General features: G+C 40.6%; 1 protein-coding gene across 2 annotated transcripts in view; it reads right to left on the reverse strand.

Annotated features, from left to right (window-relative positions):
* Positions 1–4,725: 4,725 nt before the first annotated feature.
* Positions 4,726–15,029, reverse strand: part of INPP5K (inositol polyphosphate-5-phosphatase K) — a 14,219-nt gene continuing 3,915 nt past the window's right edge. The window contains exons 4-13 of one of the 2 annotated variants that reach the window (XM_031060671.1): positions 13,382–13,498; positions 12,911–13,083; positions 12,196–12,307; positions 11,598–11,707; positions 10,997–11,023; positions 9,149–9,341; positions 8,793–8,930; positions 8,259–8,342; positions 7,471–7,575; positions 4,726–7,192 (exon numbers count right to left, since the gene is read on the reverse strand). In XM_031060671.1, coding sequence (XP_030916531.1) covers positions 7,076–7,192; positions 7,471–7,575; positions 8,259–8,342; positions 8,793–8,930; positions 9,149–9,341; positions 10,997–11,023; positions 11,598–11,707; positions 12,196–12,307; positions 12,911–13,083; positions 13,382–13,498 — 1,176 coding nt within the window. In that variant the 3' untranslated portion in view covers positions 4,726–7,075. The remainder of the gene's footprint in view (positions 7,193–7,470; positions 7,576–8,258; positions 8,343–8,792; positions 8,931–9,148; positions 9,342–10,996; positions 11,024–11,597; positions 11,708–12,195; positions 12,308–12,910; positions 13,084–13,381; positions 13,499–15,029) is intronic. The other variant, XM_005425467.3, reaches the window with a different exon arrangement.

Below are 15,029 nucleotides of genomic sequence, written 5' to 3' on the forward strand. Positions count from 1 at the left end.
ATGCGGGCTGGGGCCGCCGCTCCGCCCTCACCTGCACCGGCCCCGAGCTCCGCCGCCGCCCCGCCTCGCCCCCCGGGCCGCCCCGCGCTCGTCACGGTGTCCGCGGCAGCAGCATCCTGCTGAGCAGCTTGTGCAGAGAGCTGCTGTTGGCTCCGAGGGCAGACGCACCTGTCTGCTGCAGACGGACAAGATAAACCTGGAACGCTGACGGGAATTCTACCGGCCCCTCCTGGCTGCGGGAGTCATCAGAAGTGCATGTTCCTGGGAAGGACGCAGGTGGAGTGCATTGCAGCGAGCTCGGGTAACCATCCGCTGTGAGCGGCACATTGGTTCATCCCACACAGGTGTGAAATACCCGAGGCAGTCTCGTCAGGATCTACAGGAAATTCTACACACTGAACTCCAACAGCCTGAACCACTCTGAGCTAAAAGAGTAAAAAAGCTCCGCTCTTGCCACTCCTGCAGCAGTTTATAAAGTTTCTTTAAAACCACCCCTATCTGGCCATTCATTCACACCAACCCTGACTGATACACAAAGTAGCAAGTTACCATGTCATGGAATGTTAATAAGTGTTTGAAACTTTTTAGAAAGTTGAACCGATACCTTTTCTCTCTGTGATGTCTTCCCCAGGACCCCGGCACACGTTAAGGTTTAAAAGAACATTCGCCCATGCGAACAACACTTCAGTCCTGCCAGTGTCCTCTGCTGTCACTGCAAATAAGTCAATAACACTTCTACAAACCAAAGAACTCCAGAACTGCCTCTGCCTCCTCTCCTAACAAGGCAGAGGGAGCTCTAGGTTTTTTTCTGAAGTAAAATGACTCTACCTGACAATTGTGTAACCAAGCAGTACATGTACCTCAGCTCATTTTCAGATTGAGTTTCAGATTAGTCACTAGAAAGACAATGCTAGGAAACAGCAGCAACATGCACAGATGTGCACTTCAGTACAAGATGGCTCTACCAGAGCTGAAGATCTGTTAAACAGGTTTTAAATAGCTATGACAGAGAGAGAGAAATTCACAATTGTACTTAGGTACCTCCAAACATTTTAAAATTTTTCTCAGTTTTTTTTCTTTAGATTCCTTTAATTAAAAATTATACAAATGCAGATAGAAAATATTCTGAAGCAAAACACGCCGAACAGCCATTAATTCCAAGAAAACTTAAATTGTTCTTAGAAAAGTACCATCCTTCTCAACTGTTTGTGTCAAACCAGAAAAGATCAGCTCATGAGTTTCTATTTGCTTACATACAAACCCTGAACACAGGTCAAGAAAGTGCCAAGTTAACAGAATAGTCAGTTCCTTGAGATATTTATAAGTTTGTTAATATGTGCCTGTACCACTGAATTTTCCATATGTGAACCTTCCTATACCATTCAGGGCATGAACCCCGTGACAGCACAATCAACACAAGAGGAACAAAATAACTATTTCAAAGCTCTTTCCCTTCCTCTGCAGTCTGAAAGTGCTCCCAGAATTCTGACAGAATTCATACAGCCAGGCCAAACACCAGCTTTGGTTCACTGCAGTATCTCTACAGAAAACAAATCTTAATGATACTCTAAACTCCCACTCACTTCACTGCTACTAATTCCATCCCAGAGAGAAAAAACTGTTCACAACACAGCTCCACGCACTCCAATGGCCAGCCAGCCTTGCAAACCCTTCCATTCTTACCCTGGAGTAGCTCAGTTCAGATCTAAGTTGGTTATTGTGTAAGCAGCAGTACCAGAAGGGGCCAGGGGACAATAAAACCAGGCTTACAGTGCTGCGCTCTGCCTTGCGCCCAACCACGCGGATGATTTCTCCTGTAGGGACACGTTCAACCTGCAGCTCCATTTTCCCAAGGAAAGTCAGTAAATCCTTCTATTCTTTATGGATAGTTCTGGTTTCAGTGTGCAGCAGCAGCAGCCAACCTTGACTAAGGGCAGCCTTTGGTTCAGAGCCCTGTTGTGAGAGGAAAAGATGAACCTCTGTATTTATACCAAGTGTTAGGTGTGAGCTGAAACAATGAAGTTCAAGACTGGTTTCCACTCATTCCAATGTGCCATGACGGTTCCAAGAAGCCTAAATTTATGTTTGTGTTTATTGCCTCCAGCTTTGTTGCTGTTCCATTTCTGTCCCACCAGGCTCAGAAAAGTCAGGTCGCTGCGGATGCTGTTTCAGAGGTGTTGGCACGAAACAATCCCGTGGTGGACTTCAAAAATCTACCAAGAGATTTTTTACAGAAAAAAATCCTTCATCTTTGCCTCCAAAAGCAAGCAATAAAAAACCCTGACTGCTCCCATGGTAACTACAGGAAGTTCTGCAAACTGCTGCAGAATGGAATCATTATTAATTGAGTCCTTGAGTAGCTAACTAATCATGGCAAAGGAAATTAATTGGCACGTTACTGCATGAAAATTCCTACAAATAGAAGAAAAATAATCTGGTGAATACTGGTTTAAGTGCAATTACAGAGCTTTACAATGATCATGCCATCCATTAATGGACTGGCCAGACATACCACCCTCCAAAAAAAAGATATCACATATCCTGCCTGTGACTGTGGGGAAAAAAAATCAGTCTAAATTTCAGATATTTTAATATTTGCTCAGGAGATAATTCCTTCTATCTTCTTGGAAGAGCCAAACTTGAATTTTCAACTCTACTACAAACCAACTGCATGTTGATAATGCTTGCCAAGAAAGCATTAACAAGATTAATTAATAAGATTACCAAGCACTGGCCACTCCAGAGCAAATACAGGTAACACAGTTCTGTTCAGCAACTGCAAAGAAAGGTTCTGTGTTTCATATCTGGAAATATTCTTATGCTTCCTTAGCTGTTATACACAAGATTGTTCCAGTCCAACAATTGTTTCCTTGAGCACTTACTTCCCAATACAGAGTTCTACTAAAAAAAATAGATTTTATCATATTTTAGAACCCAACACTGCCACTTCCCCAAACAAACCCACCCTATTCTCAGTAATAAGGAGCAATACCCAGCCTGATTTACCTCCTCTTTCTATGGAGAGATAATTCAGATAACAACAGTCAGAACACCAAAGCTGTGTTAGTGGAATGGCTCTTGTGATGCAGATACCAGAATTATGTGCAAAAAAGTTTTCTGAAAATGGGCTACAAGTGAGTGGTAAGAGAAAAAAAAAAGGTAAAAACAGCAGAAAGAAGCTGCAGGAAAAAATTAAAAGAACAAAATAAAAGGGCACAGAGTAGAGGAGCAGAGCCTCTGATGAGCCTGAGTGTAAAACCACAGTTACAGTGCAATTAGAAGTTGACAAATGATGCTGAAGCATTCCCTACCAGAGCTGATGTCTGTACTTGAGCACTGCCAGTTTCAAAGCATGGTTAGCAGGGTAAAACATTTTCTATTCTATTTTTCATCCTTTTGTGTTGCCTATATTCATATTTTCTGTATTCTTCCTGCACCTCTGCATTTCCTCTTGCCAGTTTGCATCCCCAGATCTCACACTTCACAGTCTGACTCCAGTGATTCTCCCAAGCTGTGTTCAGCTGTTCCCACACAGATTTCTCTTGCTGCTTTCTAGGCTGCACAAAGTTCTCCTTCATTGCAGACACCCTGTAAGTGGAAATGACAGTTCCACTGTAGTGGAGGGAGGTGGGATGTACAAACACAGATCCATGATGTCCTTCAAATTGAAGCAATTAAACAAATTCAGGGCAGTTCCTGAGCAGGTCATTTTCAAGAGTGAGTGTATATTAAATAGAAATTGCTTTGTGTCAATCACATGCAAACAGCAATTCCTAAATCCAGGGGCAGAAAGGGCCACAGGAAGTTTCCTGTTAGCAACACAGAGCTCTTAAAAAAGGGATCATTTCCTCTCTCAAGGAAAACCTAACTCCAGCTTTGTTCAGCTGGCCTTTCCACTGCAGTATATTAATTCAGACAAGTTCATCTGAGTGTCACTCAGTGTCCAAGAGCAGAGAAGGAAGCAGTGGTAGTAGAAACAATGGTTTTTATCAGAAGGTATTTTTAGGGTCTCACAAACACGCAAGACATCTTAGAAATATTTCCTGTTTACACAGAGCTGTACTGTCTGTGTGCAATGATACACTGCACATCCTGAGGTTAGCCAGCAATCAGAAATATATGGGAGTTAAATGAAGCTAGACTGGACAACATTCCTTGGACATATAGCTCCCATTTGAAAATTAATTCTTCAACAGCAGGAAGTTATGAAAAGTTATCCTTAGATGGAAATCGAGTGCAAATTTATATTAAAATATATAAAATTTAAAATATGATGCATAACTTAGCAGATCTTTCATAAAGGCCAAAGAGACACCTCAAATCACACCATGAAAAATTCACTGTGACAAAGTGAAATCAGAAGAACCTGTCCTCAAAAATTAAGAAACAATGTCAAGTGGTCTGGGCATTTTTACAAGGAAAATGTCAAAACCTCAATGGGGAAGAGGGACAGAAAATGCAAAACCACAAGAGCATTTAATACTGGATTCATTGAAATAGGGAAAAAATAAGATGAATATGCTTTGTCCAAAGGAAAAACAGCATTTTTCCTCACTCTTCTTTTGCAGCCCAAGCCCCACCATAAGTTGTAACTAATGTCCTTCTAAAATACTTTGTATCTGTGCATCAAACATTACCAAAACAAGGGCCTTGGAGAAAAGTTACAAATTAATCCTCCCCACCCAAACCAATCTGCTCGTCCTCAAATTAACAGAGGCCATGCACAACACTTCACTGCCAGGATTTATTTTAGAGGTACATGAAAATTAAAACACATGAGTATAAAAACATTTCCAGTGATTATAACATCCAATTAAAGGTGTTTTAAGAAAAGAGAAATTTCATCAGAAATTGCATCATTACAGGTCATGGAATAGTTTGAAAAGCTACCATAGGTAACAGTAGTAAACAAAAGTGCCTCTGTGTGCATAATACTGAAGAAAGAAGTGCAGAGTTCTGTGCAGCATCCTCCTTACACACAAGCAGCTCCAATCCCAGCTGCTCGGGGCATTTTCTGGGAAGTCCCGTGGTTCAAAGGATCAGTTTACAAAATGCAGCTTCTGTGTCCAGCGACAGAGGGGTCTCAGCTCCCACAAACACAAAGGATCTCGAGTGTCTGGCCCTGCAAAGAGGCTGCATGGCTCCCTCTGAGCTCCTCCTGCCCAGCAGATGCACCCTGCTTAGAAGAAACTGGATCTTGGTCCGCAGTAAATTGCCAGCTGTGGGCTGGAATTCAAAGCCCACTGCTCTTTGGGCTCTCCACAGAATCTCCTTGCATGGAGAATGGTCAGAGAGTTACACCAGTGAAACCAGAGACAACTCAGGAACTGCAGAAGGGACTGCAGTTCAAAGCAGGGGTTTGTCTGATGCCCTAATTGCCAAGAGAAGTCACATATCTGGAAGATTCAGTGCAAAACAAATTCTTGGGAGATCTGTATAAATGGGCAAACTGTTTCTAATATGGTTCCAAAGTGTAACAGGAATGTACAAACTGTAAACCTCAAGGCAGTGTTAATCCATGCAATGAACACAGTATCCTCTGAACCTGCCCTCACTACTCACCAAGTATTCCCAACACCAAGCATCAAGCTGATACAACTAAAACCTACAGAGGCCAAGTGTTCCTAAAGCCCACTGCAACTACCTAACCAGAAACCTATGCAGAGCTTCAACAGGACACAAAGACACCTGGACCTCAAAAGGTTTTATACAGTGAATGATAAAAGCAACCCAAATACCCTATCAAGCTGTTAACTTGCTATCTCAAAACAACCCTGAAGAAAAATAAGGCTTTGAGAAAAAGAGCAAAAAGGAATCCACTCAGTTGTGAAGCAGAATTCCAGCATGAACATCCCAACACCCCTTGCTCTTCCACCTGAACCAAAGCTGCTCCTTTCCATCCCTGTGCCACTGAGGAGTGACTGACCCTGCTCCCCACACCTGGGAGGGAGCTGTGGGTACAGAGCAGGGGAGACTCCAAGTGCTCTGTCCCAGCACTGCAGTCTGAGATTCTGTGGAATGTTTCCTATCCTTTCCAAAGATCTCTATTTCCCCACCAAGTAACAAGAGCCTTTCAGAAGCTAACTACCTTTCAGGTTCCTAAAGGTACAGGAAATTGCTATTCCATCTCCACCCTCAAGTGCACAGGATACACAAAGGTCTGAGCACCTCTAGAAAAACACAAAGTTTGCAGACTGATTGCTATAAATTGAAGATATTTACAATTTTCAAAGATTATGCCAAATCATCAACCATGGGCTGCTCATCTATGCTAAAACATTTCTCAACTTCTGCAATTTCCCTCAGAAGTTGTGGCATCCTGGCTCACTGCAAGCCAGGGACTGGTATAAAAATGGGTTTATTTTATGTTTTGTAATGAGGGGGGTAAAAGCAATAGGCAAATTGCTTAATTGTTTTATAAAATAAGGATTTCAAAAATCAGGAATAGTGCATTTTGATAAATGTATTGCAATTTGGAAGAATTAGAAATTGAAAATCCTACAAAGAGTTCTTCAATAAGGCATGAAGAGAAGGATCTACCAGTGGAGACTGTACACACTCCAAAGATTTTGTTTTTCATGTGACCTGTTGTCACTGGTGTTTCCCAAAAGGTAATTAGCTTACATCTGAAAGTCAAATAAAATTTCAAAACAAGCTAACTAGCTGTATCTAATAAATAATTTTTAAATAACTTCATTTAAACTCCAAATTTGGAAATCAATTATTAAGTGGTTACAGCATAGTAAATATTGCATCGTAAATAAAATATCCTCTACAAAAAAAGGAACAAGCCTAAAAAACCTATTAACATTGCAACCTCCTTAGGTTAAATCATTGCATCAGAAATGTCTATCACCTTAAAACATACAGCATTCCTTAAGTGCTATTTTACAATTCTCATCCAGTGCAAGAGAGTCACTCTCCCCAGAATAAAAATAACCATTTCCACAATAAATTATCTTCTACGAGCTTCCAAAGTTTCTGAACATTCCTACCTGTCTTACTCCATCTTCTAAGAGCAAAAGCTTACAATCACTAAGACATAAAGAATCATCTGACAGCTGAACCAGGACCATTAAATGCCCTTTCTATTTTCAGAATCATCATCTGATTTTGGATTGCCAGGTTTCTGCAGCCAACTGCTCTCTTCCTCTGGCCCATCCTCTTCTATTGGTGTTTGGCTAGGCTGAATCTAGGAGAAAAACAGGATAAAAACCAAATTAATAATTCAAAAGCACTGTGTTGCTCTGTATTATCCATACCATTATATAAAGATGCTGTACCAGTTACTCAGAGTCTTTCAGCACAGCAGCAAATTCTTTTTAGCCAGGACACATCCTTTTAAAAACTCCTTCTTCTGCCACTTTCCCAAGGATTAACACAGTTATGTTCAGATGCATATGAAAACAAATGAAGTAATAAAAAAATAATCACATCAACATTTATCAATGTTTCCTCCTAATGTATTACCTGAAAAGGTTCACTGATGCCAACTATTGACTGCAAGTTATTGCTAAAATAACAAAGCAAATATTCTCCTCCCATCTTGGGTATTTCTGAAGCACTCATGTAAACCTGGCAAGAATAAGAACAGGCAATGAGCAATTTCCACAGCAAAAGAAGTTTACAAAAAAGCCCTTCAGGGCACCATCAAAATCAGTATTTGCTATTTATAAGCACATTTTAAAAGGTAAGCTGAAACGGATGGGGACAGAAATAACTCAGGAAACCATCTGAAAATTAAATCAGGGAGGAGAAGGAATATCCTTCACCATTGTCAGGAGGCTGGCTTGGTTCAGTGACAAGGGAGAAGGGACCCAGAGTGGCTGGAAGGGAAGGGCCAAAGCCAGAGAGCAGCAGAGGGAGTGGAGCTGCCTCCTGGTGGCAACAGCAGAGCAATCCACAAGCTTGGTTTGCTCCTGTCCCAAGGAGCCACCGTTCCCAGTTTCAACTTTATTTGCTCAGGTAAGTATCTCTGGATATTTATAATTTCCATCAAAATAAGGGTATTTTTCTTTTCTTTTTTTCGTTTAAATCACTTTAGGTAATCACTACTAGAAGGCTTTGTAGCAGACAGCAGTTTTTAAAGAGGGACCAAAACATTCAATAGGAAGAACTAGGAAGAGGGATCTTAATAATATTGTTCCCAATTAGCTTCAACTGGGAAGAGGATACAGAACTCCTGAGGGGAAGGGGATATAGAACACACCTCCAATGCTACTCTATAGAAAACTACATCAGAAAGAAATACAACTGACTTCTTTGCTGTCTCCGTTGGAAGAAATTTCATCATCTTCCACCCAAGCATAAGTAACATAATCCTTCACATGCTTGAAAGACACCTGCAGAGAAAGATACAAACTATCAGCTTCCTGATGGAAAAGAAAGCCATGAAAAACAAAGTTGTGAGCGATGTTTACTGTTTCACTGAAGTAATTGACACACTCTAAGGATCAAAACATTTTGGGGGCGTGCACACATCTTCTGTTTCTGGGAGGGTGCGACTGCTCTGTTCTCTCACCCTTCCATTGAATTTGATTTTTGTTGCATCAACTCCTTTCCACAGTTTCTGCAATATTTTACTTCAATAAACAACCAGATTATCTTAGCAGAGAATTTAGAGGGTGTGGAAGAACTCACACGCTGTAGAGCTAAACTGTCAGCACACAGAAACTAAAAACAATTGAGGACTCAACTATTTCACAGAGTTCTGCACCAGGCAAGAATCAGTGCTCTAAAACTCTCCAGGACCTCCTGCAGGCACATTCCCATCTTTGCTGAGGTAACATTACCTGGAAGAGCCCAATCCAGTCCCAAGCACTGCTGGGGAGCTCAGGTGCTGCGGAGTAGCGGAGGAGAACATCGTGCTCTGCACTCCACTCACCCTCAGGACTCAGCACAACCAGGGGATCTGAGACAAGAGGCTTCATCTACACCAAAAAACAAGAGTTTAACTCAGTCAAGCCATTCTTTCAGTTATTCTTCTCTGCCACAGCTGGGTTCTTTAACTGACTGGAAATAACCTGACAGCAATTTGCTGCCCTCACTATGATCAGAGTGAAACAGAGATTATGGTTTAGGAAATCAGCTGCTGTAAGGTAACACTGAGTAAAACAAACTTTTTCTTAACAACATAACTGGGAAGCACCTCAAGTTTGAAAGTTCCTGTGACAGGTTTGTGATCACTGATGCCATAGCTCATGTGACTGACATAGTTATTCAGAGTAACAGAAATTTGGTTCTCTTCTTCAGGGATTTCGTCTTCTTTTGATGCAACCTCGCTGAGATTTTTCACTTTCCATAGAATTCTATCTGTCCACGCTGGCTTTCTTTTCTTCTCACTGCAAAAATGTAAGGTAAAAAGTGAAATGAGCAGAGAAACAAGTTGCCAAAAGCTAAGAATGCTGTGCAAAATCTACTCAAGAGTTCAAAGACTGTGAGATACATATTAATAAAAGGAGGCAATCATATCCAGGCTTCATTTTACAGCTCTGATTAATGTGTTCTACGAGCAACGTTTCCTTAATTTGAGTTCCATTCAGCAGAGATCGTGGCTTTCTGAAAGAGGAGTAAAATGAAGAGGAGAAGGACATTTCAGTGGGTTAGTTGGCTTCATACAGGAAATGATACTTTCTCCTAAAACCCTGTAAAAACATGCATGGATTTAGAGATAATACAACGACTGCCCCAGGCTCCATAAGGATATTCTGAGAAATGAGGGTGTAAACATAAGGAATATGTAGGAAGAGTCTGAATGACATTTGAAATTATTCAAAATATCTGAGAGCAAGTTTCTTTTAACAACACAAGACAGGACAAACTTGGGTAGCTTATGGTAACCACAGGTGCCACAGCAATGCTTTATTTAGAATTCCTCTAAATTGTACCAGCCTGCATTTCAGGTCTGCAAGCTACTGCTGTCTCATAACAACAGGCTTTCAAAATTCCATAATCAGGGAAGTTGTGCCTGCAACTGTACCATACATCAAACTGTTATCACAATGCAGAGTTTCCTTTTAAACCATATCAATTACACCAGAAGACATGAGCCCTCTGTGGTTCTCTCTGTAGTGGGAGGAAGGCTTAGCAACAACTCTTTGGATGGGTGGATCACTTCAAATTGAAATGGAGAAAAGATCATACCCTATGGAAGGGGAATTAGAATGGACTGGATTGGATTATGAAAGTTAAAAGCAGGATGTGTAAGGAAAACTGTCAGTTTAAATATCAAAACCAAGGCCATTTAGTTCAATATTCAACATAATTTTGTTTTACCCCTTCCTACCTTTAATAAAGTGGAAAGATTTGAAATTACTAAGGGCTTTTATCCCACTTACTGCAGTAATTCTATAAACCAACAGAAATCTTTAGGAGATGCCAGATGTCTGCTCTGCTGTGCAGGAAATACCAAAAGAACAGCTTAAGGTAAAGCACTCCCTGTTTTAGAGAAAATGGAATATTAGATGGGAAACAAACCCTCAGTATTCACATTGAATGAGTATCAAAAATAAAATTCTCTGGGCTTCAGTAAAAGCAGCTTTTGCAGGGTGCTTGCCCTGAGGTCTTGCTGCTCACCCCACCTGAGCAAAGTCTCTCTATTAGCTTGAACAGCAGCAGGATGCACACAGAATGTGCAACCACACTTTTTGTTCTCTGAGCAGCCAATACAGACAACCAGGCTGTGAATCATTTGTAAAATGTCCAGGTTTGGATTATTTTAACTATTTTTTTAAGATGGATTTACTACATCTTGTTATATTAAATTAGGAAGAAAAATATCTTTGGGTCCATGAATTAACTTCCAATATTAAGTGCAACAGCAGAGTAGATAACACTGCAGCTTTTAGATAGGTTAAGAAAATTCCTAAAGAAAATCAGCTGTCATCTGATTTTCAAATATTTCACAAAAAATCAAAGCAAAAGCTCAGATGGAGCCTTGTTTTGATTCTGAAATACTAAAAAGATCACTACAAAATTCAGAAAGTTCTCTTCTTACTTAAACCAAAACAGGGACTTCTGTTCTCTGGAAGTAAAGAAAAAGATCAGTACAAAACCCTGTTTGGACAGGAACTTATCCTTCTGTGGAAACATAAGACTAATACTTAACAAACACACTTCAATATCACAGAAAAACTTTGGAAATTTAAGATGCCCCATCTTCAACTTAAAGTAATCAATAAAGACAAATAAACAATAATTTTCAAATACCAGCATATCAAATGAAATGCTTAAACAGAGGAGGGAAGCAAAAATGACAGACAATTATTTTTTTGCTCCTTTTTGACAACAAATGAGCACTTTTAGTAGGAAAGAACAAAACAGAAGCAGCTTAAACAAGTGCTCATTTATTTTGTTAATCTGGTCTTTCCATAAAGGCAGCTGGGTTGTTTCATTACTTCCCTCATACAATCAGCAGACCCCAGCTTCTTCAGCCAAAAATATTCATTTATTCAGATTTGATCAATCCAAGCCTAACAGAACAGTTCAACAGCCCCAGTGCACACATGAAATTCAAGTTTGCTGATTACTAAAGTGATATTTAACCAAGCACCACATTCACTCTCATATTCCACATCTAAACTAATTTTATCTTTTACCTTGTGTCGTAGACCTCCGAGTCAAGGTCAAACTTGTAGGTGGGCTTAAACTGCAGAGGACCCTCTTTGAATTCCTTCAGAAATTCTTCCTTCTTTTTGGCCATATTTAACTGCAGAAATAAAAAGTAACTTTTAAAGATTCTGTTTAAAAAATCAGAGCTTAAAGGATGATTGGGAAAGCATCAACCAATTCAACATAGCAGTCAGTACAACGCTGGAAAGGTAAATTCAGAAGGGCCTCTTTGTTATAGCCAGAACTCTTGACCCAATCCATCTAAAAGTTTAGAGGCAATTCTACCCAAAACATCCAGAATAATGTAGTCTTAAAAAGAATTCTTGGGAGAAGAGGAGAGACAAAGGTGAGGAACAACTGACAAGATGTTCAAAGAAAGCATTGTAAATGAGTAAGAAACTGCACAAAAGCAGAAAAAGTTTGCAATTAATTGGGGCTTATGACCACTTCATGTTCTACCTCATGACTGCTCTGAGTTTGTGTTCTTTAACGAAATCAGAAGCTCAAGGTGTAATTTAACTACCACGTTGTGTTTGTGTGCATAAAAACCAAAACCAAACCCCCAAAGAGACTGAGCCAACCCACCTGGTCCTTTTCCCAGAGCAGACTGAAACGTTTGTTATTGATTGATTCTCTGACAAAGTGTATCCCATAATCTGCTATCCGGAAGTTTAAGTCTCCAAACCAGAAGAGAAGCCTTAAAACCAAACCAAGATGCATCAAACAAGGAAGATTTATATGAATCTATTAACTCAAGGGAAGAATTTGACAGAATGTTAGCCATTACACTAATTAGGTGCTCTAATCACTTTTATTACTTAATGCAAACAGCTTTAACACAAACATTAAGTAGCTATAGATAAGCTTACACAGGGACAACCTGCTGCTAAACGAAAAAAAATTTGAAGTAATTGAAACACTAAATTAAGTCCCTTGCATTCTAGCTGTTTGCTTATTACTGCCTGAATATTAACTTCTCCTGTGTCTTACATCTCTGAACATTTAACAGCAACCTAAAGGATTTTTGGTATAAACAGGCTTTAGCTTCCAAAGCTTTCCTGCACGACATGTACAGTCTATATGCTAACAATCGAATGTAATTAGAGACTGGAAGAGAGCAGTCTTGTAAGACAGACATCTGTCTTTCAGGTTATCTTTTCCTCCCAGAGTTCAGGGTCAAGGCTGAAGGGACATTTAAAATAAAATGATGGATGAAAAATCCAAACCCAAAACTCTTCAGTGCAAGAAGAGATAAATAGATAATAGATAGAAACAACACAGAACTGAGTGAACAACTCACTCATGATCCAAGGGGCTTGGAATATCGTCTCCTTCAAACTGCATTTCCAGAATTTTCTCAAAGTCATCCAGTCGCTGCTCGGTGTTCTCTATGTGAGCTGGCAGGTGGCAGTTCATGAAGCAGATCGTGTGCCCAAAGAGGGACATGCGGACACCGACTCCTCCTTTGTTCCCCTGCCATGGGAGATGAACAACATTTCCTGAAACTTTCCTGCAAATGGAACTAACACCACCTACAATCTTTTAAATCTTGCAATTAAGATTTAAATCAGGGCAATTTCTTTCTGCACAATTTGTTGTGTATCAGCAAATAAACTGAAATCTGAAATTATGGTCTGTGCTGCACGTGAGGTTCAAACAAATAAGTTTGCTTGTCAGGTTATTAATTTTTAATGAAGCCACATCCTCTCTGTGCCAGCAGGGAGCCATGGAGAGGCACAGGGCAGCAGCAGTGACCAGAGGCAGTCCTTACCCAGTAGCCAAAGAGGCCCGTGCGGGTGTAGTCGGTGTGGATGTCCCGGATGAAGGGAAGGTGCACGTGCTTTGCAAAGATCAGGAGCAGCAGCCCCTGCATGCGAACTGAGGAGAGCTGGAAGATAGAAAACAAGGAATGGTCATTTCCAGGAGTTCCTTGGCCTTACTTCACAGGAGCTTTTAGATGAAGAAGGCCACAGCAGAAGTCATGCAACTCCCTCACCAAGCCTGGCCTCAATACTGTGACACAGTAAATGCAGACTCATTCCAGTGCTGTGAAAAACACATTCCTTATCAACAAATCTGATCAATTCCTCAGCTAATTAACACAGTTCCAACATTATATTTCAATCTGAAGTCAACCTCAAAACATGCACCTGCCCAAACCTCTTAAAGACTTTGCCTCACCAACCTCCCATTTCTGTCTTTAAGAATCCTGTTCATGAAGGACCAAATCCTTCACTTTTCACTAAAAGCTTTAAAACTCACACCTACAAGTCTTCCAACAGCAGCAGCTTTTTCAAACTGAAGCAGCCTTGAGCAGATCATTAAATATTCTAAATTCCTTCAAAAGCACAGCAGTCAATTCCAGGCATCTGCAAAAACAATGAGCTGCAAACAGCAGAAACTCCTGCCTTGCAGTGCCTGTAAAAACTGATTTACCAAACACTTAGAGAGCATACAAGACACGGAGATTTTGTGGTTTGGGGTTTTTTTTAGTTTGTGTGTGTGGAAACTGTCTAATAAAGATGTCCTTCATTGAACATTTATGGACTTTACAATGATCCTGGCATGAGACACAAAATTCATTGTGTTTTAATTACCATGATTCAATTTAAAATACAGGCATTGAAATACATTAACTGTAGTTCAATTTTATGCTGGATTAATTTAGAAAAAGACTACATTAGAATAAAAATGACTATACAACTGCTGGAGAAGCACAAAAAATTCAGCCCAAAATTTAAAACAGAATTCTTCCTTTGTCTCCCTATCTACACAATTAAATTATTTCAGAATATATTTTAATGTTTTCATTGTCCTTGAACCCAACAAAATACCCCACAGAATACTGAAACAATGGACTGCAATTACTAATGATACATAAATATTTTAGTAGTCAGCATTCTCCTTTCCATAATTACATTCATGAGGCAACCAAGATCTTCCAGTCCCTTTATTATTTATTTGCTTTATTTCACTCTGCTGAGTCCCCAGAGGTTTCTCAAGATCCACAGGACCTGAACACAACAAGGCACTGCCCCCTCTCCTGCTGGAAGCAGCACCAGACCCACCAGCCCTTAGAGCCAAATCAAGCACAGCCCTTGCACAGAGGGAACAAGATCCTGGTGGAAGAATGGACTGTGACCAACAGAACACTCTGAAAACAGACCCTGCTACTGAGGGGACAGAATGTCCCAAGGGTGACACCTCTCCCTCCACACCCAACCTCAGCACAGGTCAGCCAAGGGGTAAGTGCTCCTCTCCTGCTCAGCCAAATTCCTGGCTAAGTCCTGGGCTAACCTTTCCTTGCTGCCTGGCTTGATTTTGACCCGGCCTGACAGCTCCCCCTTATTACTGGAGCTAATCGAGTCCTGCTGGAAGCCATTAGGTGGCAGCATCCATTCATTAGTGTGCTCCAAACT

Source organism: Geospiza fortis, unplaced genomic scaffold, assembly GCF_000277835.1.
Source record: "Geospiza fortis unplaced genomic scaffold, GeoFor_1.0 scaffold425, whole genome shotgun sequence".
Classification (NCBI taxonomy): Eukaryota; Metazoa; Chordata; class Aves; order Passeriformes; family Thraupidae; genus Geospiza; species Geospiza fortis.